Source organism: Arvicanthis niloticus, chromosome 3 (genome assembly GCF_011762505.2).
Source record: "Arvicanthis niloticus isolate mArvNil1 chromosome 3, mArvNil1.pat.X, whole genome shotgun sequence".
Lineage (NCBI taxonomy): Eukaryota > Metazoa > Chordata > Mammalia > Rodentia > Muridae > Arvicanthis > Arvicanthis niloticus.
Window position 1 is genome coordinate 137,495,641 of NC_047660.1, and position 23,866 is coordinate 137,519,506.

A 23,866-nucleotide genomic window follows, 5' to 3' on the forward strand; every position below is an offset into this window, starting at 1 on the left:
ATCCTGAAGCAGGAGAATGGTTGCCAGTTTAAGGCCAGTCTGGGCTAAAGCATAACAAGTCTGTCTCAAAAAGACAAAAATAAGCTAAAAACAAAGGGGGAAGGGGTCGGGGCATGACAGGGAGCACAGTGAACTGTGCTAACGTCCTACGGCTTTCATACAGTCTCAGTGTGAGGGCCAGTGAGATCTTAGCTCAGAGTACAAGACGTTAGAGTGGGTGTCAATCAATATTAGCCTCCACCCCCTACAGTCCCTCAAGGAGGTATAGGAGTGGCCTCCAAGAGGGATTCCATCCCTGACCACACCCCAGTCCCTCACTGGGGGATTCTAGGCAGGCCTCTACCTCCTGACCACACTCTGAGCCTTCTCTAGTTTTAAAAAAAACTCTGCACAGATTATGCCCAGCACAGAAACAGGTCTTCAGGGAAAATCACAGGGAGGTTGTCCCCTCTGTGGCCTCTGGCTCTCCTGTGCTGGGTCCTTCACAAAGCCCAACTGGGTCTCTAGCAAATGGCACAGTATCCTGCAAGTGCTTGGCCAAGTGGGCTGGACTGCAGGGGGAGCACCTGTGCAAGGAGCACTGTGGGATTCTTGCTCCCTGTCCTTGCTGCTGCTGCTGCTGCTGGGACCCAGCAGGGGTGGGCTCCAGAGCAGGGATTGGCTCCTCCCTGGATACCATAGGACTCAATGAGACTGGAAAAGCTGCCAAGTCTCACCTGAAACTTCCTGCCCCAGCTAGGGTGTGCTGGCTGGGTGGGGCCTGAAGCCAGTCAAGCCCTGGAGGGAGAATGGGCGGCTGGCTGTGTCACCTGGAGTAGGAGCCATGGGGGAGGACAGTACAGAGAAGGAAGCCGGGTCACTGCAGGCACCTGCTTTGTTTTCAGTCTTTTATTTGATACACATTCAAAATGGCACCTCTGTACCTAGAGCTCAGCGTAGATGACCTTGGGTCTCCTGAAGTGAGTTCACAGAGATGGAATGAGCCTCCTACCTAACCTGAGTTCATGACTCAGGCCTAAGACAGGAGCATAGTGCTGGCATAGCAGGGACCCAAAGGGAACTGAAGACTATTACTGGAGTATCAGGAATGGCAGTGCATAAATGAGACATTGAAGGTAGGCTTTTGTAGAATAAATAGGAGTTTGTAAAAAACAAAGAGGGTGGGGTAGGAAAAAAAAAGCAGATGGGCCTGTGGCCAGAATTCAGGGAGATCTCAGGAAGCAGGAACAGTGTGAGCTTGTGGTTGGCCCACACTCAGCAGCCTGACCTTCCACACCACAGTTCCCCTGGGCTGTTGCAAGCTACCATAGGCTGGGAGCCGCCTCATGTCACCTTTTCTCTGTTGGGGAGAGGGGACATGCTTTTCACATTGTGGCTTTGGGACCTTAGGCCTTGGTTCTCTGGTCTGGAAAACAGGGTGAAGGCAGCCATCTGGGTTGTTTACATCCATATCAGGGCTCTGGATCAAAAATGGGATGGGTAGGAGGGAAAGAGAGAGAGGGAGGGAGGGAGGAGGGCAGGGGAGGGGAAGACCGCCAGGATGGGGACCAAGGGACAGGCTCTACATTATTATTTCTGAACACGCTAAGGCTGTCCGCCTTAAGGAATGAGTGGTGATTTGCATGCAATTTGCATAGTGTTTGTTAAATGTCAAAATGCTTTCTCTTGCCCCTCAATGCCAGCCTCCCCTCAACCCCTCAGCAGCTCTCCCACAGGGACAGCAGCTTTTCTCACAGCTGAACAACAGCCTGGTGGATCTGGAAGGAGACTGGGGAGGCAGAGAGGGATCCAAACCGCCAGGGTCTGGCACAATTGCGCATGTCCGGCAACCCTGCTTCCAAAGGCCAAGACTCAGTCCCTGGCTACCCTGCTCTGCCCCCTGCAGCCTGTGCAACTCTTAATTAAAACACTGTTTCTCTCTGGGCTTACAGTGTAGTCTCCAGCAAGTGGGGGAGGGGCCGGGAACAACGGGGACAGGGTCACAGAGCTCTGCAGAGTCAGTGGAGCAGCAGAGCAATCACACTCAGACCACTCTGCACAGGCACGGCTCACCAGGCCGCCCTGGATCAGTGTGTCCTTCAGCGTCGTGGGCCCTCCAAAGAAGGAACTGTGCCTGTTGACTAGAGAGCTTCCCTGAGGAGGCTGTGCCCTGGAGATGGACAGAGGGGGATCCAGGAAGCAGAGGCTCCTGAGGGAATGTTCCTTGCTGGGGGGATGGAGGACTGGACAACAGTGTCAGAAGTCACCATCAGGAACACCAGAAGCAGTGGGCATCAGCAGGCTGGAGAGTTGCATCTCCCTGGGAGCCCAGTACCTGGATCAGGAAGGGACATGCGGACCCAGGAATGTGGATTAGCAGTTTCCAGGCCAAGGACCCTTCTTCCCTTCTCCAAACAGCCTGGGTTTGGGTGTGGGAGGCAGTGCTGTGATCACCCACAATCCTGAGGCCCTTCTGTAGCAGTCACAGTGTCTGGATCCCCCTGGTGGACATCATAGGAATTGCAGGCAAAGCTGCTCCTTGCATCCTGGTGCCTGTTACAGGAATTGCAGGCAGAGTACTTGTGCACCTAAGCCCATGAAGGACAGTCAGTTTAGATCTGCATCATAGTAAGGAGTCCAGAGGAGAGCAGAGAATTTCTCAAGGTCACACAGAAAGCTAGGGACACCAGTGCTGAGCCAACATTAGCAGATGGGAGGATGAGGCTAGTTTGCCCACCCCATGGGCCCTCAGTTTCCCCACCTGTATATTCCACCATCTCTCAGGCCTAACATTTGAGCAGCTTACCTGGAGTAAGACTGGGCTCCCAGGAACAGAGAGGTGTGGTGCCTGGGCCAGTTTGTCCCTGAAATCATCGCTCCGTCTCCTCCATCTCCTACCTGAGGGGTGGACATAAAGACACATGGTAAGGACAAAAGCACTTGCTTCCAGGCCTTTCCAGCTAGTCCAGGTTGAGCTGGAGTGTCTTCATACTGGTGGAGATGTACTAAACACCCTGGCCCCACTAGAGACACTGAGCACGGTGTAGGTACCGGGTGTGGGCTTGGGATAGGGAGTGCAGTAGTGACCCAAGGCTGTTCGTCCTCTGAGTTGAGTGGGCAGAAACTGAAAGAGAGATGGAGACACACAGAAACATGAAGGAACAGATGGCAGTGTGCAGAGAGAGACAGAGACCAGGACACAGATACAGAGAGACGTCCAGAGCCAGAGCTAGGTACATAGAGAGTAGGGCAGGGAGTCCCCAGAGCCACCCCTGGAGCCTGCAACACAGATCAACAGAGCTAATGGAGCTGAGAGGAAGAGGGCAGGGTCACAGGGGCCTTTCTCACCTTGTCCCTGAGCCACCACCATCCCACTGGGCCAACCTCCATAAGCCAAAGCTCAGGATCCTACCAGGTCCCAGCCCAAGTCCCAGCCCAGGTTCCAGCCCAGGTCCCTGGTCACCTGGTGTCGCTGAGCAGAAGCAATACTGAGCCGTCCTGCAGGCGTGCCTCACGAACTGTCTGATGGTCAGGCAGCGGCCTAGCGTTGTAGTAGAAGGTTCTGCGCCAAGAGCTCACACCCTGACACACTAGCTGTGCGCGCAGGTCGCTTAGTGTGTCGTGGGGCCGCACGGTCAGTGGCAGTAGCAATGCCTCGTCAGCTAGGTGTACCTTAATGTGGTAGCGCTTCCAGCGGGACAGGGACAGCCCTCGACGCAGCTCCTCCATGGCCATTGCCAGCTTGAGACTCTCACAGGTCAGCACCTGCCAGACCGGCTGAGCCAGCCGCCTCCACCCCTTCTAGGCACGCCCTGCTGCAGGAGCAGCCCACAGGGGTGGTGACATCAGCTGGCCCAGCCCAGGCCTCCATGGCAAACCTTTTTCCTGTGCACAGCATACATCAAAGGCCCTGGGACAAAGAACGCAGCTATGCAAAGCCACTGTGACAGGATGGAGCACCTTGTGTGTTGGAGGAGTGGAGTTGGGTCTTGCTTTTGAAGCAGAGGAAGTGAAGGGTACAGAAGGATGGCACGGACAGCAGTTATTCCTCCAGGGAGCACTCTAGAGCTCCCTCCCTACTCTATAGTTGCACTGGCTTTGTGTCTGTGGGCTCCAAAGAAACCTCAATCTTAGGCCTTTGCTCTCTATGGCCATCGAGTTGGGAACAGGGGCAGCTTCTCCAGCCTCTGATCACCATGGCCTAAGAGACAGACAGGGTTTGAGCTGGAAGAACCCCATCCACATGGCTACTGAAGTGTGGCTTCAGGGAATGGGTAAGAATTCAACATTTCCATTTGCCCACATTCACCACCCACACAGCTCAGCAAGTGTCTGATGAGGAGAAAAGGGAGCCCCAGCCTCCCCGATCCTTACAGCCTTCTTCCGGGTGCTGGCTGCCTCTCCGGCACACTTACGCAAGCACACTCTTTCCCTCCCTGCTGCTCCTGCTGTCTGACTGGGTAGAGCAGTCTGTACTGTACACTTGACCTCTGACACACAAACTCTGGGCATTTGTCACCAGCAACAATGCAGTGGTAATCTCTAACCCTGTCATCCATCCCCTGCCACAACCCCTCCTCCCCCTACCTCAGTGTCTCTGCCTGTCTACTGGGGTCTTGTAAAATGACATTGTTGTCACAGGGCTCTGGCTTATACTCATCCAGGAATGGCAATGCTGAGAGAGCATTCTAGGTGTTAAATTTGACTCCAAAAAGAAAAACTAAACATTCTAAAAATTTAGCACAAGTGACATTTTGGTGGCATAAGTCTTTAATCCCAGCACTTGGGAGACAGAGACAGACAGATATCTGTGAGTCTGAGGCCAACCTTATCTACAAAGTGAGATCATGACCCACATCACCCCCAAAAAAGACAGGTAGGAGAATATACAGGAAAAACATATTATCTCAGTATGCTGTACAGAGTGACATTAATTGTCTTATTCGCCTGCATTCACCACCCACACAATTCAGTAAGTGTCTGTATAGGGAGCCTTTAATTGAGAGATTAATAACTGACAACATGCAAATATAAAATACCTACACACAAACACTTCATACATGAAAACTGCAACAAAGCAATTGAAAATTTCCAATAGTCAAAAGAGACAAAAGACCTACTTCCACCGTATGTAAAAAACTTTTAGAAACCAACAATTAGAAAACTAGACAGACAACATATCAGGTTTATGAAAAAACCTTCATGTAAAACTAAAAATGAAAACCAAGGGTGGACATATGATAGGGAAAGGCCTCCCCTGACCATGCCCCCAGCTTTCACTGGAGAAGTATGGGCAGAGCTTCACCCCTGACAATGCCCCCAGCCCCTCACTGGGGAGATTCTAGGTGGGGCTCTGCCAGGGAGCTTCATCCCCAACCCCCATGAAGTTCTTTTTGTTGTTTTGTTTGTGGAGACAGGGTTTCTCTGTGTAGTCCTGGCTGTCCTGGAACTCACTCTGTAGACCAAACTGGCTTCAAACATAGAGATCTGCCTGCCTCTGCCTCCTGAGTGCTGGGATTAAAGGCGTGCACCACCACCACCCACCCAGAAGACATTTGTTCTTATGAATATAAAAAAGAAAAGCTTGGTCTCTCACAGGCTGAGGCTAGAATACAATAAAATGGTCACCAAAAGGTCTGTTCCCGTGCTTCTCTGGTAGAAAGCGATGGGCAGGGTCAGCCTGCAGTGGTGCTGTGGCACTGCACATTGTTGATCCCAGCACTCAGGAGGCCAAAATAGGAGAATTAAAAGATTCAGGACAGCCTGGGCTACACAGTGAGACTTTGTTTCCTCCCCCTTTAAAGCAAACCAACAAAACCTACCGGTGCTTTGCTAGTCTACTTTGCTGTTTCATTTGAGGAAGAACAGTCAGTCTTGACCACTGGGCTTTGGAAGGTGAAATGGCCTGCTTTCTCACAACAGCTTTGTGGTTTGAGATCCAGTCAGACAAGGGCATGACACACCTGCTGAGCTTCTACCATTCAACCTGTAGGACACAGGGAAACTGAGTCCTAACAGTGGTAGTGGGTGGCTTCATCTTCAAGACCAGGTCTGCACAGCCCTACCTGTAACTCACAGATGAAGTTCTCGGGTGTCACCTGCCACACTCTTGCGCACTCACTGGTCACTGTGGGGGCCAGGGCCTTGGGGCTGCAGCAGGTGAGAGCCATGGTAACCACCTGAGCCACCGTCAGTGCCAACCTGTTCTTCCTGACTTTCTCATTGAAGCAGAGATGAGCCAGGTGGTTGTGGCCCACAGGCTCTCTGCCCTGGCACTTTGGAGGGATCAAAGCTTTTGTGTCTGACAGGGTGCTATATTCTAGGCAATTATGGAAGACCCAAGCTGATGGCACCAAGCTCAGAGAATCCCTGAGCTCTGAAAAGCTACAGGCTCAGGTCACAGCACTGTTGAAATGGCCAGCTCTGGAACATTTGAATTTGCTTTTTCAAAGTCACTCAAAAAGTTCATCCCTTTTTCTGTCTGTTGGATCTTATTCAAAGGCTGTGTATATACATATATACATATATATACACACACACACATCATACAGGCATATATATATATATATATATATATATATATATATATATATATACACACATACATACATATATGAATGAGTGTGTGTGTGTGATTGAAAGCAGTCTATCATGTCTTAGGTAATTATCCTTTCTTGACATTCTCTGTATCCTGAGACCATTACTGGTCATGAATCTTTTAGAAGCCCAGGGTGCTCTATTGTGCAGAACACAATGTTGCTGTGTTTATTAAAACAGGGTCTCAATTATGTAGTCCAGGCTAGCCCCAAACTTATTGTTATCTTTCTGCAGCCATCTCCCAAGTCCCAGGCTAACGGACATCTACTACCACTTTACACTTTTCTTTCTCCCTTTTAGGGGGTGGAGATAGTAGTAATTCTGATTGTTCCAGAACTTGTTCTGTAGACCAAGCTATCCTGGAATTCAGAGATTCTTCTGACTGCTTCCTGGGTGCTGGGAAGCATGTGCTACCATATAAATTTACATTTACGTTTGTGTGTATTTACACAGCTTGGCTGCCAGCTTTTGTTGTCTTTGCTTTTTAAAGACAGGGTCTGTCTATCTCTAGCTGTCCTGAACTCACTATAACGATCAGGCTAACCTCAAATTGGTGTTTTGTTTTGTTTGAGACAAGGTTTCTCTGTGTAGCCCTGTCCTGGAACTTTCTTCAAAAACCAGGATGGCCTCAAACTTAAGAGAGAGATCTGCCTGTCTGCCTCCCCAGTACTGGGATTAAAGGAGAACTACCATGTCTTGCTGGCCTCAAACTTGTGATGTAGCCAAGGATGGGTAACAACTCCTGATTCAAAGGCTGGCTGGTCCAGCCCAAGCTGTAGCCTGGATCCAGGAGTCTCTGGATACCAGTGAAGATCCCATGCCAGCTGCTATTGAAGTCCCAGGGACTAGGCAGAGATGGATCCTGCTGAAGGACCTGTGGGGAAATCTTTTAGCAGTGTGGCTCTTGGGTGCCACCTGGTGGTGATGTGGGAAATCAGGGGCTCTCCCTGCAACTCTCAATTGCCTGCAAGCCGCCTCCTCTCCAACTTTTGTATGATATTGAGGATGGTTTTGTTGTCACACAGTTCCAGCCCCAGCCCTATTGAGACAGGGTTTCCCTCTAGAGCCCAGGTCAGGTCTTCAGGGTTCAGACTCTGCCCATCAAAGGGCCTGTGAGCTCATCTTTCCTTCTCCCTGCTGGGTCCCTGACAGTGACATTAAGGTTTGAATTTCTTAGCAAGGTGGCAGCACCACAGAGAAGACACTGGAAACCCTTCAGTGGTCTCCCCTCCAGGCCTGAAGCCTGCTGTGGGTACCTGGAGCCTTCAAGCCTGAGTGTGCACCCATCTTGAACATTTCTGCCTGCTCCACCTCTCCAGTCCTCTCATTGGGATCCCTACATATGCTGTTCCCTCTGGGAATCTCCAGGAGGCCAAGCAGCAGTTGTATATGAGCCACTGACATGTCCCCAAGTACACAAGAAGCATTTGGAAGTGAACTTAGGCCCAGTTTTCCTCTTTCAGGGGAGGGGCTCCCTGCCTGCTCTTTCTGGTGACCCAAGGACAAGACATTGGAGACACTGTAAGAGTCACTCAACTGGTTTTATTCCAGAGGACTCTAAATGCTCTTATGACTGGGTAAATGACCACTGCCTCCTAGGAGTCTGCCACGAAGCTCTGTCATTTTGCTGGCGCCTAATGGTTTCTTAGTCCCCATGAAGTGGGTATGATGGGTCTAGAAGAGATAAGACACTTTTGGTGGCTTTAGCACTTAAGGGAGCAGTGCCCCAGGGGTTAGAGACAAGGGCCTTGTTTTCAAGATGCTAACATGACATTACAGATGACAGCTGTACCAGAACCCAGCCCTTGAACACCTGCTTGAACAAGGAGGCAGGAGCTTTTTTTTATCTTATTGTTTTACTTCTCTAATTTTGTTTCCACCTTTGTGGTTTTTCGGTGTTTCTGTGTGTGTTATTAAAAAAAAAAGAAAAAAAAAAAGTGAGAAGGGTAGGGGAGGATCTGAGGAGATGGGAAAAACATATATGAAAGACTGTTTCAGCTGGATGGTAATCCCAACCTCGGGAGGAAGAAGTAGGCGGATTTCTTGAGTTACAGGCCAGCCTGTTCTACAGAGTAAGTTTCAGGAGAGTCAAGGATATACAGAGAAATTCTGCCTTGGAAAATATAAACAAATGAACAACTCTGTTTTAATAAGAAAAAAAGTAACCTAAGGATGGGAGCATGGTCTGGTGTCTGGAAAGGGGCACGCATGAGAGAACTGAGACCAGGATCAAGTTATAAAAGTTCCATAAAGAACCATGGACAGTGTGTATAGCAGGTACAGGTTCCTTAATGCTTGTCCCACTAGGGGTCCCAGCATGTTTGAAGAAAAGCAGCATGTCTGAAGAGAAGTACCTAACTTGATGCCTGGGAGATGACAACCCTGATAATCAGTGTTAGCTAATTCTGGGTGTCCCTGAAGAATATAGCCACACCTGTCCGGGTTACCAGGATAGCATTTTCATGTGTCACCAGCCATAGGGACTGCTGGCATGACTGACCTGACCACTGCCATCAGATTTCTTTTTGTTGTCCTGGAACTTGCTAGGTTGTTCAGGATGTCCTTGATTTCAGGCCTATGCCACCACACCTGGTGATCAGATGTCTTAAAGTGGATTGTACAAGGTCACACAGGCAAAAATGCCCACTCTGTATCCTAATTCTTGCACCTGAGAAGATGCAGGCCACAGGGATGGACAGTGGACAGGGTTTGGAACCTGGATACAGGAAGCAGTCACAGGTCAGCCCAGCACTTCTGGACCTCAACATTTATTGCGGGGTACTAGGCAGTACAGCTCTTTTCTGCAGTTTAAGAAGCCCTCCAGCAAGCAGGACAGGAATAGTGGTACACACTGAGAGGACAGAATTGTGAGTTTGAGGATAGCCAGCCCACAGAGGAGAGTCCCCTTAAAACACTACCCCCAACCTCAAAAGTTTACCATCTTAAGCTTTTTTCAGGACACTGCTTAAGGGCAGAAAGCTCATTCTCAAGGTTGGGTGGCCACACCTATCACCTATCTCCTGAAGATTTCATCTCAGCACAACAAAGCATCATCCACTTTTCACGCTAATTGTATCCTGTCCCAACCTCCAGCACCAACAATGCCCCTTCGTTTCTGTGGCTGAGGACTGTGGGGAATGTTCTGGCAGCGGGCCCAGCAGTGTCTGTCCTGTGTCTGGCTTATGCCACTGAGCACTGTGTCCTTGAAGTACATCGTTCTGTCTGGTTTTGAGGCAGGCTTCCTGCATAGCTCAGGTTGGCCTGAACTGGTCTTGCTTCAGCCTTGGTGCTGGGATGACATGTGAACTGCTAACACCGGCTAGTGCTGAAACTGCTGACATGCTCAGTAGCCCTCGGTCCTACCTGCCCATCCTACCTGCTGAGGCAAGGCTAGCCTTGCCATTCTGACAGATCAAATACAGCCATGAAGACAGACCTTGTCAGGGCAAGGCCTGGTGTAGGGATGCAGAGTACCCACATTGACCAGGGCCCAAGTGAAAGGGGGCACACTCCACTGAAGTGCTGATGGCAAGGTAGGATCTGGCAGACTGAGGCATGTAGAGGCAGGCTTGGTGCCACTCAGCACTAGTGGATAGACACCAAGAGGACAGATGGTATCCTGGCCTCAGAGATAGCCCAAGGCAGGCTTGGGAACCAAACTTGTAGCTCAAAAGACCCAGTGACTTCACAGCCAGCTAGTGGTAGGGTCAAGTACTTAAAAAAAAAAAACAAAAAAAAACCAAAAAAAAAACAAAAAAAACAAAAAAACAAAAAAACAAAAAACCAACAACAACAACTCTCCCCCCTTAAACTGTCAGTCACCATGCAAGGACCTCTCACCATGTAAGACATCCCCAGTGACATAGCCACAGTGGTTTGGATGCTCTCACTCCTGAGCTTGTGCTCAGAGGGGAGGAACAAATCCAGAAGGGCTCATCCTGCTGGCAGAGGCTGGCCAACACTGCTTATTAGGAGGGCACCTAGTGCTTGCTATACTATCAGGCTGTGGCCTGTCAAGGAGGCTGGCTAGGAAAAGCCAGCTTAGGCTTATGCAATGGTCCTGGAGGAAAGGCAGCTGGCGGCTCTGCAGCTACCCCTAACACCACAGCCTCTGAGCTTTGATTCCAGCTCCACCATGTCTGAGATGTGGGACAGAAGCCCTGGACCCTGAGCATGGGCCAAATGTAGGACAGTGTTGCAGCCACAAGAGCAGGGCAAGGTGGAATGGGCCAGAGGGACGCAGAATGCCTGGCAACAGAAACCTTGTCTTACAAATGGCAGAACAGGACTGTGTTTATTAAAAACACCAGGAAAGTGAGTTCACATCGACACTTGGCAGCACCTGGGACTGCTAGCGATGCCACAAGTGGGAGGTGGCTGGGGCTGCAGTCTCTGCCTACGTGCAGCAGCAGGGTTTGGTCCAGAGCAGGGTTCAGTAGCGGCGAGTGAAGTGGGGGTGAGGGTGGGGGTTGGGGACTCGGCCACCCTGGTCCTGGCTGGCCACGCCACCACCTTCCAGTCTACCACTGGGCACAATATGGCCCTGGGAATGTCCACCGTGTGCAAAGGCTTGCCTAGAACAAAGGCAGATAGTTTGCAAGGGCCATGCCTGGTGACCACAAGGTCCCACCTCACAGAGCACAGGGCTCTGTACAGCTCCCTCAGAATGTCAGCCCAACCAGGGTGCACACACGTAGAGGGAGGGAAGGAGGAAGGAAGTGGTAGACATTGAAACCTTACCCAGCCATGCCACCCCGGCCTGCTGCCACATGCCCATGCCCAGGTCCTGCAAGGCCCCGCTCAGCACCTGCAGGAGAGAGACAGCTCAGTGGACTCTGCCTGCACAGTAGACCTGGTATCCACCCAATCCTTGCAACCCCTTGGTACCTCGCCACCGTATGTGCTCATGGCCCGTCATGTTTGTGTCCAAAGCGCTGTGCCAGACAGGAACCTGCTGCTCCTCCAACTGCGAGCTGTGCTCTGCCCACTCTCGGCTGACCCTTTGCCAAATACAAGGTGACAAATGGCTGCCCCCGTGCACTTTCCATCACACCAAAGATGTGAGCCCAACTCCAGGATATCTTCAAAATCAGACTGTGACCAGGGGTGGGCAATGAGGACACCAGGCACCACCAGGGAAGAACAATCACCACCCCCTAAGGCGGCCACACAGCGGTACCACAAGAAGCCACAGTGGTCTACACTTGGGCCTACCCGCTATTGGAAACCTCGCTGACACAAACACATGGGCATGTGCTGGCAACATGACCCACAGCTGAAAGGGAGCACAGAGCGCCTTGCCTTACAGCTGATGGGTAGAAAACGGGAGGGAGTGTCCACAGTATGGAATCCAACAGTAGACAGGAGTGCGCTACCTCCAAACACACCGCAGCATGGAGGGGTCTCAAGAACACAGTCTCACTGAGATCAAGTGTATGTGTGTCGAAGAGTCATGAGTGTGTCTGAGTGGGTATGTCATGGTGTGTGCTTGCAAAGCCATGGTGGTGGAATTGTGAGTGCAAGACCTGGGTGGGTAAGGAGCAGGCTGCTGTTGGTATGTGCTTTCCAAAATGAAAGCAGTATATATAATTCAGGTTGGAATTAGGGACTGACAGCAGACAGTGTGTAGCATGGAAGCAGGGAAGTGCTTGGGAGGCTAAGGCAGGAGGACTGTGTGGAAGCCAGCCTGTGCTCCACCTCCAACCATCTAACCACAAGTGTTCCTACTGCACTGCAGATTCAAACCCTGTTGCCACCCAAGGAACAGGGACAAGGTTCACACCTGCCATCATGGTCCTCATGGTGCAGCCAGCAATAGCAGGTAGAGGACATCCCAGGTGCTTTCATGGGTCCCCTCCAAGAGCATCCCAGCAGCCCGTATCAGGCTCCTCCTATATAGCTTACCTGGGGGGAGGGGGCAGCCCTTGGCCTTCATTCAACTTCTTGTCAGAGCTGTAGCCATGCCAGCTGTCTCGGGCATCCCAACCATGGTGCTCCAGGAGCCTTCCATGGCTGTGCTGGTCATTTGGGTAGTACTGCAAGGCACACAAGAGACAGAGCATGTGTTCTGGTCTCCCCTCCCACCCCTACCCCCCCACCCCCCAGCCTGGATTCTGTATTCTATCATGCCTCTGCTCACACTGAACCCATGTCCCCTGGAAAGTGCTGCAAGGCTAGATGGCAAGCATGCCTAAAAGACAGTTATTGCAGGGGCTGGCATGAGCTGAACATGGCAGCTCAGCCTGTGCACACATCACTAGGGCTCTCTTGCTAATTCAAGACCAGCCTTCCTGACAGGTGATGACAAAACATGCTCTGGAGGCACCCGGGGGATGAGCCACTTCTAAACCTCTATCTTGACCCACGGCCATCCTGAAGGATCCCACCTCCTCCTTGGAGACTTGGGTCACAGTGTATTGTCAGGACCCTATCACCAGCACACAGCTAAATCAGATGGGGCAAAGCCTGGGACCAACTCCCCATAGGGCTGCAAAGCTGCCATTGCAATGTAGGTCCCCAGAGCAAAGAAACCAAGTTCCCAACCAAGTATCAGTTGAGCTGAGTCTTTATTAGGTGACTGAGAATGGAGCGGCACCCCCTACCTCACCCTACTCTCACTTACCTGCCCATCCCGCTCCTCCATTCTGGGTCTGGACCCATCCCTCCTGCAAAGGGGACAGGGCATTGGTATGACAGTGTGCAGGTGGGTGTGTGGGGGTAGAAGCCGAAGTCTCCCTTGGGGACAAGATTGGCTTTCCCCCAAGCTCTGGCTATATGCTAGGACATAGTAGCACCAGGGATGGCAATGGTAGGTGGAAGGCTTTCTTCTAGAGGTTGGGAGCCAGGACAGAACAGGCAGCAAGTCTCCATCAAGCAAGAGACTGAGAGAGGCTGTCCAGGAAAGCTGCCCCAGGCAGGCTTTGCTACACATCCCCACCAATGCACGGGGTTAGGGTACTCTAGAATACAGTCTGGAGAGTCTGAGGGAGTCCCCAGAAAATAAAAGGACTACAGTTGGGGAGGGGGGCAGGTCCAGTCAATGAGCTGAAAGTCAGTGACCCCTTGCCCCTTACAACCTGCTTCCTCCTGTAGAATATAAAGGCCAGGCTGTCCTGCCCAACCTAGAGTCCACTGGGAGATGTAAGAGGACAGTGGAGCTACCATGTGGACACTGAGGGTCAGGCACAGGGTGCCTGGTGTGGGTCCACTTGGTGTTAGACCTGGTATTCCCCAGTGCCACCTGCGGCTATCCTGTGGAGGTTCCAGGAAGCAATGAGCTCTTCAGAGAGCACAGGGACTCATCTGCCACAGACTAGATCGTGCCTAGGGTGCCGGCACAGGGCAAGATGCTCACCTGTCTATGACATGCTCCTGGTAATGGCCACGTTCCCGGTGATCGAAGTCATGAAAACGGTGATCTGGCTGTGGAAAGTCTCGGTATCTGTCTTCCATGGCTGCACGCTTCCCTTCTGGCCAGTAGCCATCGTCTCTCCTGGTGTGCATTTTGCAAAAATACTTAATTCAAGGTGGCAGCAGCAAGCCAGGCAGTGGTGGCACGCATATTTAAACCTAGCACTTGGGAGGCAGAGGCAGGTGGATTTCTGAATTCGAGGATAGCCTGGTCTACAGAGTGAGTTCCAGGACAGCCAGGGCTATACAGAGAAACCCTGCCCCGGGGAAAAACAAAACAAAACAAAACAAAACAAGGTGGCAGCAGCAGCATCCCACAGTTGTCAAGGGTCGCTCAGGATGGAGGCAGGCTGTTAGGAGCTGACTGTCAGCAACACCTGCATGAGCACAATGCTGGATCCCGTGCCTCTCCCTGCTGGCCTCTCCCCAGGGATTGTGCAAAAGGGACGGGAATTACACGGTTCCTCAGTGTGCCTGCAGTGACTGTCCAAATGGCTAAGGACCAGCAGTCTTGCCCTCTTCCATGGCCTTTCACAGCCCACACGCACAAGATACCAAGCAGAGTGGCTGGGCAACACAAAGTGCTGGCCAAGGAACACCACCGCATGCTTGTTCACTAGGGAGGGAGGCAGGACTGGTATTGGCACCCACCTAGCATCCAGGCCGTAGGGTCTTCGCAGTGCCCGCCGTTCCTGCTCAGCTCGCAGCTGCTCTTGCTGCCGCCGCAGCTCCTCCCGCTCACGCATAATGCGCTGCTGTTCCTTGCGCCTTTCACGTTCCACGCGCATGCGCTCTCGCTCCAGCCGCTCCCGCTCCAGCCGCTCTCGCTCCAGGCGCTGCCGCTGGCACTGGAGCTGCAGCCGTTCTCGCTGCAAGCGAGCCTTCTCCCGCCGCTCCTGCAAGGCATCCAGACGCTGCTCCCGCTCTCGCTGCTCCCGTTCCCTGCACACAGGTGGTTGCCTCAGTTTGTGGGCTGGGTGCTGTCCATGCTCGGCCTCTGGCCTCCTGTCCAGACTTTGGAGGCCTTGGCTGAATCTCTGCCCTCCCACCAGGGTTTGCAGAGGCCAAGGATCCACGTACAGCCAGGGTCTTAGCTTTCTCACCACTTTCACACTATCTGATGGTACTAGGAAATACTTCCAAGCAGACAGGAGCCAAGGCAGGTTACCACTGCTCACCGTCGTCTCTCCGTCTCCCGGATTTCACGCTCCCTCTGCCTCTGGCGCTCCCGCTCCCGCTGCTCCTTGATCTTGTCGAATGACAATATGTCTCTCTTCTCCCTGCCCTCTGACTTTCGGTCTTGACTTTTGGAGCTCTGCTGACCAGAACAACCCAGTGAGAACCAAGTAGGTAGGTAGCTCCAACAGCAGCACAGCACAGTGCAGAAGGCCAGCGTCTCTTTGAGGTATGGCAGCCAACCTGGCAGCCAACCTGGCACACATCACCCTGCCCAGATCCCAAGTACTAGGCTTTTCAGTGATCCCCAAAGAGAAGAGACAGGTGTCACAGGACCCCTACATTCAGATTATGCTAAATCTTACAGAACTGCTTGGGGAGACAGGCACTAGTAACATCAGCACTTGGGGGTGCAGCAGGATTACAATTTCAAGGCCAGCCTAAGATACAGATTGTAGCAGAGCCCCTGCCAAAAAATCTAACACCAGACCAGAGGCAAGCCAGACCTTCCAGGTACAAAGGAGGTACACCTCGTGCTTACACTAAGATTCTTCTGAACCTGTGGTGTTTTTGTTTGTTTGTAGACAGGGTTTCTCTGTGTAGCTCGCTGGCTATCCTGAAACACTCTGTAGATCAGGCTAGCCTCGAATTCAGATCTGCCTGCCTCTTCTGCCTCCCCCACCCCCCACCTCCCAGTGCTGGGGTTGTGTACCACCAACACCTAGTCCATCCTTGTGGTTTTTATGGACGATGAGGCCTCTTTCATGGTGAGTTGTTTGTGGAAGTCAGCTCGTCCAAACCTCACAGACCCATATGGCAGCATTTCTAATTCAGAACAGTCAGAAAACTATAGATTCTGAGGACCCAGGAGGGTTGGCTCACAATTCTAACTCCAGCTCCAGGGGGTCCCACATGCTGCTCCACATGTGGTGCTCATGAATATAAATGAGCAGGAGAACAGGAACAGGAGCCGAGGCCTGCCCTGGGAGGGCTCCTGCCATCCACCACGCTTCTGCAGTGTGTGAGCTCTCTGCCCAGCTGTCCTGATGCTTTCCCACGGCGGCCTCTGTTAGCAGAGGCCAGAGGCTAGGTGGCCCCGGAAGCTATAGGAACCTACATTCTCAGTCAAATGCTCACTTTCTTCTCCAGCAGAGGTGGGAACAGAGCTGGCATCACCACCAGCTGCACTCCAGCCCTGGGCCTATACCTGCCGGAGCACCCAGCTGTACAGTCTGGCTCTTTTGGGGAGAGGCTTCCAGAATGAAGAGTCATGGGCAGGCCTGGTGCTCTCAAGGACAAGCCCCGACGTTCCTTTGGGTTCATTTAGCACAAGGCCAACAGCAAAAACAGATACGCCATCATCAGATTAGACCAAGTTAGACAGGCCCATCAACTGCCAAAGCTATCTATGCCTCAGTCCCTCTACTACAAGTGGGTAGAGCTAGACAGAAGATGCCAGCTAGGTCACCTCCCAGGTAAGTGAGGCTGGGAGCTGCTGTCCCAGCCCTGCCTGCCAATGCTTACTCTGTCCTTTGACCTGCTTGTGGCCTTCACACTGATGACGGGCTCGCCCTTGGACTTGTCCATCACGACTGTTCGCTCCACGCCTCTGCTCCCTGCAGGGAAAGCACAGCCGTGAGCACGCAGCAGCTCTACAGCTCAGCCTTGTGTCCACTGCCCTCTTCAGTTTTCAATGCTGTTTCTGCCTTGAAAACTGTAACAACTGTGTCCCTGATGAATGTATACCCAGCAATGGGCATACATTCAGTGTGGGCATTTCCTCAGTGTGTGGGTGGCAAGCATGTCCCATTTGTCCCCAAGTAGTTGGCTGGCATTGTTGCACTGCTTGCCCAGGCTGTAAGCACTGTGGTGACTCTGGGGAGGATTACCACACCAAGAAGCTGTAATTTCATTTTTTTTTTAAAGACAGGGCTTCTCTGTGTAGCCCTAGTTAGCCTGGATCTCACTATGTAGACCAGGCTGGCTTCAAACTCAAGATATCTGCTTGCCTGTCTCCTGAGTACTATGGCTAAAGACGCCCAGCAAGTTATGTTTTGTTTTACAGCTTTTCTTGTTGAGAGGAATGTCTCTAGCTGCTGGTGAGGAGCCACACGCACAACACAGCTCTCTTTAGCATTAGGAAGGGGGGCCACTGGTTTCAACAGAAGATGAAACAGAGAGCCTTGGGCAAACTCCACAAAAGAAGTACCATCAACCACTATAATATGAGAGCAAGCAGCAGAAAAAGTATGAAATATACACAAGAACTGGGGCCATGTAAAAAGCTCAACACTGGCCTTGAGAACCAGACCCTAGAACTCAAGAACCACTTGAATGCCAGCTGCAAGACCTCAGTGGCAACACACACACACACACACACACACACACACACACACACACACACACACACAGGCAAATTCACAAACATTTCACAAACACAGCAGGAGCTGTCCCAGCAGGAGGTGGACTATGATTATCAGCTTTTTCTTCCATCTTATGATGGGTTGGCCAAAGTGTCCCTTGTGCCTCGGCCAAGAGCAGCCTGTGTTCTAGGGTTATCTACCACACCCCCGACAGGACAGGGACCCAGAGAAACTGGACGACACACGTAACCCTATGTCCAATGACTACCGGCCCAGGCTCAGGGCTGCCTTCTGCTGTGGAGCAAGCCCTTTCCTCCTGTGTGGGCAGGGGTTACTCCTAGACTCCACTCTCAGGCTGCTGTACATCTGATGCTGTGATTTTGTGACAGGTTCACTAGGCTGTCCAAGGTGGCCTTGATCACAATCTCTCTAACAACAGTTCTAAGCAGTGGGGTGATGGCCTGGACCACTAGGCTTCATCTGCAGAACAGATCCTTCAATTCCATCACATGGTCTGCAGCTGACCTAGCCAAGTGACAACTCTTACCTGCCTCCTGTCCATGACACCCTGAGCCCCACCGGGCTTCCATCTCTTCCAACAGCATCCAAGGTGCTGCTTACCTGATTTGGTGACTCGAGAATGACTGGCAGCTCCCGGGGACAGCTCATCTTGATCCTTCTCCTTTTTTATGTCTTCTGGCCCTTTCTCCTCCTTTTCCAGTTTCTCTTCTTTCTTGATCACAGTTCTGTTGAGAATAGTCAGCTGTAGTCTCCCAGTGGTCTCCACGGGAGCCATCAGCCCCATCCAGCACGAAAAGAGAGGACCTGCGGCCTGAGCCGCTCTTGATGCCCTCTGGCAGCCTGAAATGCTAGAAGCAGCAGGACAGAGTGCTGCTGAAACCCGGTCCTCAGTGAACCCAGAGGCTGGACTCAGATTCCTGATCTATCTGTCTCTAGATGCTGGGATGACAGATGTGTAGCATCATACCTGGTTCTTCATGGTACTGTAGATGGAACTCAGGTCTTGCTATACTCCCAGCCAAAAGAATTTGCTTCCATGTGTGGATATACCCACAATGTACAGATATAAGACAGGATAACTGGTTTTCTCTACCATGCAGTCTCTAGTAATCAAACTCAGGCCGTCAGGCTTGGTGGCAAGTACTTTACCAGCTGAGCCGCCATAAAATATTTATACTTTTATAGAAACTCTATCAAAAAATAATTTTAATCAAGCATAGTGGGTAAGCCCGTCTCTCTAGCTTTTGGGAGACTGAAGCAGGATTGAGTTCTATGCCAGTTTAGGCCCCAAGGTGAGAGACACTGTCTCACAATAAACTAACACCAACTGACTCCCATGTTGACAAACAGGGCAGAGTAACCATGATGCTAGCCCAGGGAGCACGCCCTGCCTGGCCTGACCTGCTTCCCATAGTTTCTAGACCCTTACACACCAAGCACACAAGTATTTACCTAGGCATGGTATCTTCCCAGAAGCACTGTCCTAATGGAGTGCTAGTATTGCAGGGTGGGCTGCATCTGCCTTCTGCATTGCCTGAGGCACAGAAGCACACTGCTGTCTCTTCTTTCAGCTGCTGCCAAGAGCCTGAACTGACTTTTTACACCCCCTACTGCTCTGGGCGCCCTTATTCTTTCTCCATTGTCCTTCCTCTTGGCATCTCCTTCCTCTAGACCTCCAGTGATCCTGTCCTGGTTCTCCCTTTAAACTTTACACCTTCAGGCTTGCATTTATGTCTGTTCTTAAATCCATTTATTAATGAGTTCAGAGCCCTAAGAGGGGATCCTCACTTCTCAGGCATCATATAATAGAAGATTTTTGGTAAAACTTTTAATCCTTTCATTGGCAGAAAAACTCACTGTCCTGTTAACCATGCTAAAAGAAGGCAGCACTGGAATAAGCCTCTGCACACTGTGCCTGTCACCTGTCATGCTTGGCCACATGGCTATAGGCAGGAGCACCTAGAGTGAATCATGAACTCACTTATGCTTTGGGAAACAGCTGCTGGGTACTTCCCCAGAGCCTGCCTCCCCCACACTGGCCTCATGACCTGATGCCTGATCCCAGTGACACTAACATTCTCAGAGCTATGGTAGTTGCTGCCACCCTCACTATGGGACTTGAGGGACATTGAGCACTCTGAGGCCAGCCTGTTGTCCAATGACCTGCATAGAAAGCTGCTGAGTGGCTATAAAACCCAGCCTCAATTGCACTGACACTACCCATGTGACACCCAACAGCAGAGCCCTCCTGCTAAAGTCTCCTCAATGGTGACAACAGAAACAGTCAGGCACTCCAGGCCTGTGCCAGTTTCTGTTGAAAACCTAAGCCATGTCCTTTGGCAAAAGCAATCTTGAGGCCCTGGGCTTCAAGGTGCTAAGGCATCTCAGAGTGCCGTAGGGATGCATGACATGCTAGGATAGTTTTTTTAAACAAGCAAAAACAGGGAATGCCTGGTATCTGTCAGAATAGCACAGATGACCTACTCAAGGTCCATACTGCAGCAACCAGGGCTGCAATGCACGTTGGGAAAACTGGTGCATGTTTGGGTTGAGTCAGCCCAGGAAGCCCTTCCAGGTCTGGGAAGTTCTCATGGCTAGGAACTCAAGGAACTCAAAGCTAACCAGCTGTCTGCCTCTGGACTAAGGACTGCATTGCCCTGTGGCTATCAGCTAGGAAGCATGGTTTACAAGGGCATTGGGTCCCCAGAGGACAGGGCCGCAACGTCACTGTACTTCTCCGTCTTGATCTTCACAGGGTGAGGTCTGTCCGGCAATGGCACCTTCTCCTTTTGGTCACAAGCTCTCCTGTCTGCCGACTTCTTCTCGGAGGGTTCATTTTTGGCCTAGAATGTACAGGGGTGGTGGTGAGTGGGGGTGACACAGCCCTGTTATTGCTAAGGCTGACAATAAGAGAGACCTCACCTTCTCCACAGAGATCATCCTCCCATGCAGTTCAGTTCTGTGTAGGTGGGTGATACATTTGGTGGCCTCATCTGATGTGGACATGGTCACAAATCCATAGCACCGAGCCCCAGGACTGCGGGCATTGGTGACTACCTTGGCTCCGATGACCTCCAAAGGAAAGAACACACCAGGATAAGGACATATCTGGCCTCTGTCACAAAACCACAGGCCTTAGCAATAGACACCCATAAGTGCTGTTGTTCTCAGCACTCAGCTCTAGGTAGTCTCCCTCTATGGATTCTAGAGAATCTTCATCTATTAGAGCAGAGTTTGTCCCATGGTGACAAACAGTACTCAAAGCCAGCAGAGCATCACATGGATAGATATGGAACCTAGTCAGACCCTACATAGCCAAAAGTGCCTGCTCAGCAGCACCTGGCACCCGCCAGGCCCTCTGGTGACGGCAGCAGTCACTGTACCATAGGGAAGGGCATACATTTTGTAGACTTTGAGTTTCCAGGGAATGGGCAGGGAAGAAAAACTGAAGTGGGTTGCAAGTGAGCTGAGAAAATGCAAAGGCTCTGAACTGGATGGTGATGCCCTGACTCAAACATGGGGAGCTATGCAAGAGGGACCCTCATGGCTCAGACAAGACAGCCAGAAGCTGATACACCTGCCTTCATGAACAGGGCTTTACTGTGCCCAGCCATATGTGACATAGGACAAACCTGGTGGATGCCACAATCTGTTCAGCCAAGAAGTAGCCCAGTATGTCAGGAAGATGCAGGGCACTGAAAGACAGTGACTGGCACTGCATAGTATAGACCATGGCAGAAAGTGCAAAAGAATCTACCAGAATGAAACAAAAAAACTGAGAGACACCAACTAGGCCCGGGGAGGTGAGGAAGGGCTGACTGGGAGCTTGGCACTATCCTGAGGCCACAGAATTACGTGCCTGCCTCAATCCCATGAAAACAATGATTGTCGGAATTCCATGAGGCTCCACAATGTGAGTCCCTACAGACAGGAGCAGGAAAAGCAGAGCCCAGAAAAAAATGTGTTCTTGTGAAAACACTCCAAGCCAGGGAGAAAGAACTGAAATGTTGGGAGAAAAAGGCAGTGGGTGGTGGAAAAGACAAAAATCAAGCTCAGCTGGACAGGGTGTGTCTGTCCACTGAAGAGCAAGGATGCCCTCCTTAGACAGGAAGCACAAGGAAGGAGGCCTGAGGGCAGGAAGAACTGGGGCAGTGGCTGCAGACCTGAGCCTGTAGTGTCACGCATAACTGCTAAAGTGAACATGGCAAAGCAGGAACTGGCATCACCCTATGCCCTGGAACCCAGGGCCGCACTCCAGCTCACAGAACATCCCTTGTACACACATGCACGTGTTCAACAGCATCCAGAGAGTCAAACAGCTGGAAGGACAGCTGCACAAAAGGTTTGAAATTCAGACAGACAGATGAGGCCTGGGGGCAGAGTGCTCTGGGACCCAAGTCAGAACAATGGCAGCATGTTGCCCTCCAGAAGAAGCTCAGGCACTAAGTATCTAACAGAAGAAAGCATGTGTCCTGGCTCACAACATGCTTCGTATATTGGGGTACAGCTGGGTGTCTGATGCACGCTGGTCTGCTGCACCCCCAGTCTGAGCCTTGGGAACACCCTTGGTTTCACTCTATGTAAAACCTGGCCTTCTTGAGACTTATGCAAACACATATACACTCACTGGCTCTCAAGGCGTAGGCGCCTATGTACATACCACGGCTCATGGAGGACAGCAGCAAAAAACAACCAAAAACTAACTATGGTCTAAGAGCCTGTTTTTGTTTTTAAGATTTATTTACTTTATATATATATATGTGTGTGTGTGTGTATGTATGTATGTATATATGTGTGTGTATGTGTGTGTGTATGTATGTATGTGTGTGTGTGTGTGTGTGTATATATATATATATATATACACATACATACACACACACATACATACATATACTGTCGCTGTCTTCAGATACACCAGAAGAGGGCACCAGATCCCATTACAGATGGCTGTGAGCCACTATGTGGTTGCTGGGAATTGAACTCAGGACCTTGGAAGAGCAATCAGTGCTCTTAACCACTAAGCCATCTCTCCAGCTCCCCTAAGAGCCTGTCTTATGACATCACTTGCAGTGGGTATAATTAACTGCTGAGAGTGGGACAGGTCCCTATACCTGCACCCAGGGATAATGAAGACTTCTGCAGGGACCACACCCATGCCTAGGCACTTGCTCAAAGTACTGTGTCCCACTGCTCAGACTCATTTATCGCACGGTAGTCTCTTCTGTCCCCAAGTGCCCGAGGGAAGCTCTCAGGTGTGTTCACTTGAGAAGCTGGACCCTGCTCAAGTCTCCTGCTCAAGTTTCCAGTGCTCCAGGCTGAAGAATACAGAGGCCAACAGCTTGATTATTATACAATAATGTTGTGTATGCTTTAGACTCAAAAGGATCTTTCAGAGGGAACTGTCCTCACATGGTCCTGAGAAGAGCCAAGATTGCATGAATCTAGTCTCTGCTGGAATCTGGGTGCTCTAAGCACAATGTTGCTCAGGGTGAGTCTGAGCTTCATGTCTCCACCTCAGGAATGCTAAGATCCACTTTACGTGGTACTGCATATGGACCCCAGGACCTCCTGACAGCCAAAGGGGAGTACTCTACACACTCATCTCTGCCCCAAGGCCTCAAGTTGTGGCATAAGCCTGTCACCACATCTGTCCCACATGTGGAAGGAGGCAGACAGTTCAACTGTGAGAACTCAGTACAACAGGGCAGAGAAGCTGGGAGTGGTGGCCCAAGTCTGAGATCAGCCTGATCTGCACAGTGAGTTCCAGGCCACCAAGGGCTACAAACAAGAGCCTTTCTCTAGTACAAACCAAGACGGTGGGTCTAGTCAATGACAGAATGCTTCCCAAGCATGCATTAAGCCCCGAGTTCCATCTTCAGCATCAACAAGAGAAAATATAAACATCTGAGGAAAAGACACTAAAAGCTAGGAAGCTAGATGCTTTTCCAATCCCACCTTGCCAGCCGGCAGAAGTGGGGTGCCCTACCTTCCCATGCTTGCTGAAGAGGCTCTTGAGATCAGCAGCACGTGTGCTGGAGGACAGCCCACTGACCCACAGGTTCCTTCCTGAGCTACAGCTGGCACGACCTGGAGAGAGGAGGTCATCAGTGCCATTGCGGCAGGACCCATCCACATGGGGCATAAACTGCAGAACCCCCTTGCCAGGCCTATGCATGAGTGTAGAGGGTCAAGGGGATTCCTTGGAGACACAGCCCAATGAGCCCGCAGCTCACAGCTGTCCAGACTGTGGGGCAGTGAAGCTCGGAGCTCCCTAGCACCACCTCCCCAGCACTGTGGTTACAGGGACGCACATCTCTTTA

The 23,866-nt window shown here is 51.3% G+C and overlaps 2 protein-coding genes across 10 annotated transcripts in view; both read right to left on the reverse strand.

The window, feature by feature from the left end:
* Window positions 1-2,173: 2,173 nt before the first annotated feature.
* On the reverse strand, window positions 2,174-3,859 carry Tincr (TINCR ubiquitin domain containing). Of its 2 annotated transcripts, none has more exons than XM_076932018.1 (3): window positions 3,443-3,859; window positions 2,786-2,877; window positions 2,174-2,314 (listed from the first exon to the last, which is right to left on the reverse strand). In XM_076932018.1, the coding sequence occupies exons 1-2, from the start codon at window positions 3,712-3,714 to the stop codon at window positions 2,874-2,876; spliced, it is 276 nt and encodes a 91-aa protein (XP_076788133.1). In that variant the 5' UTR covers window positions 3,715-3,859; the 3' UTR covers window positions 2,174-2,314; window positions 2,786-2,873. The 2 variants fall into 2 exon arrangements, with proteins under 2 accessions (XP_076788133.1, XP_076788134.1); XM_076932019.1 differs by lacking the exon at window positions 2,174-2,314 and adding an exon at window positions 2,424-2,567.
* A 1,885-nt stretch (window positions 3,860-5,744) lies between these two features.
* Safb2 (scaffold attachment factor B2) overlaps window positions 5,745-23,866 on the reverse strand; it is a 28,351-nt gene continuing 10,229 nt past the window's right edge. For 2 of the 8 annotated variants that reach the window (XM_034497626.3, XM_034497628.2), the window contains 13 exons: window positions 23,533-23,633; window positions 20,469-20,618; window positions 20,235-20,389; window positions 18,147-18,271; window positions 16,687-16,778; window positions 15,165-15,304; window positions 14,638-14,928; window positions 13,931-14,068; window positions 13,199-13,241; window positions 12,481-12,611; window positions 11,464-11,576; window positions 11,317-11,383; window positions 10,850-11,150 (listed from right to left, as the gene is read on the reverse strand). In XM_034497626.3, coding sequence (XP_034353517.1) covers window positions 11,009-11,150; window positions 11,317-11,383; window positions 11,464-11,576; window positions 12,481-12,611; window positions 13,199-13,241; window positions 13,931-14,068; window positions 14,638-14,928; window positions 15,165-15,304; window positions 16,687-16,778; window positions 18,147-18,271; window positions 20,235-20,389; window positions 20,469-20,618; window positions 23,533-23,633 — 1,688 coding nt within the window. In that variant the 3' untranslated portion in view covers window positions 10,850-11,008. Of the gene's footprint in view, window positions 5,966-10,849; window positions 11,151-11,316; window positions 11,384-11,463; window positions 11,671-12,480; window positions 12,612-13,198; window positions 13,242-13,930; window positions 14,069-14,637; window positions 14,929-15,164; window positions 15,305-16,686; window positions 16,779-18,146; window positions 18,272-20,234; window positions 20,390-20,468; window positions 20,619-23,532; window positions 23,634-23,866 lie in introns of those variants that run through there. The other 6 variants (XM_034497625.2, XR_013109582.1, XM_034497627.2 and 3 more) reach the window with 6 other exon arrangements.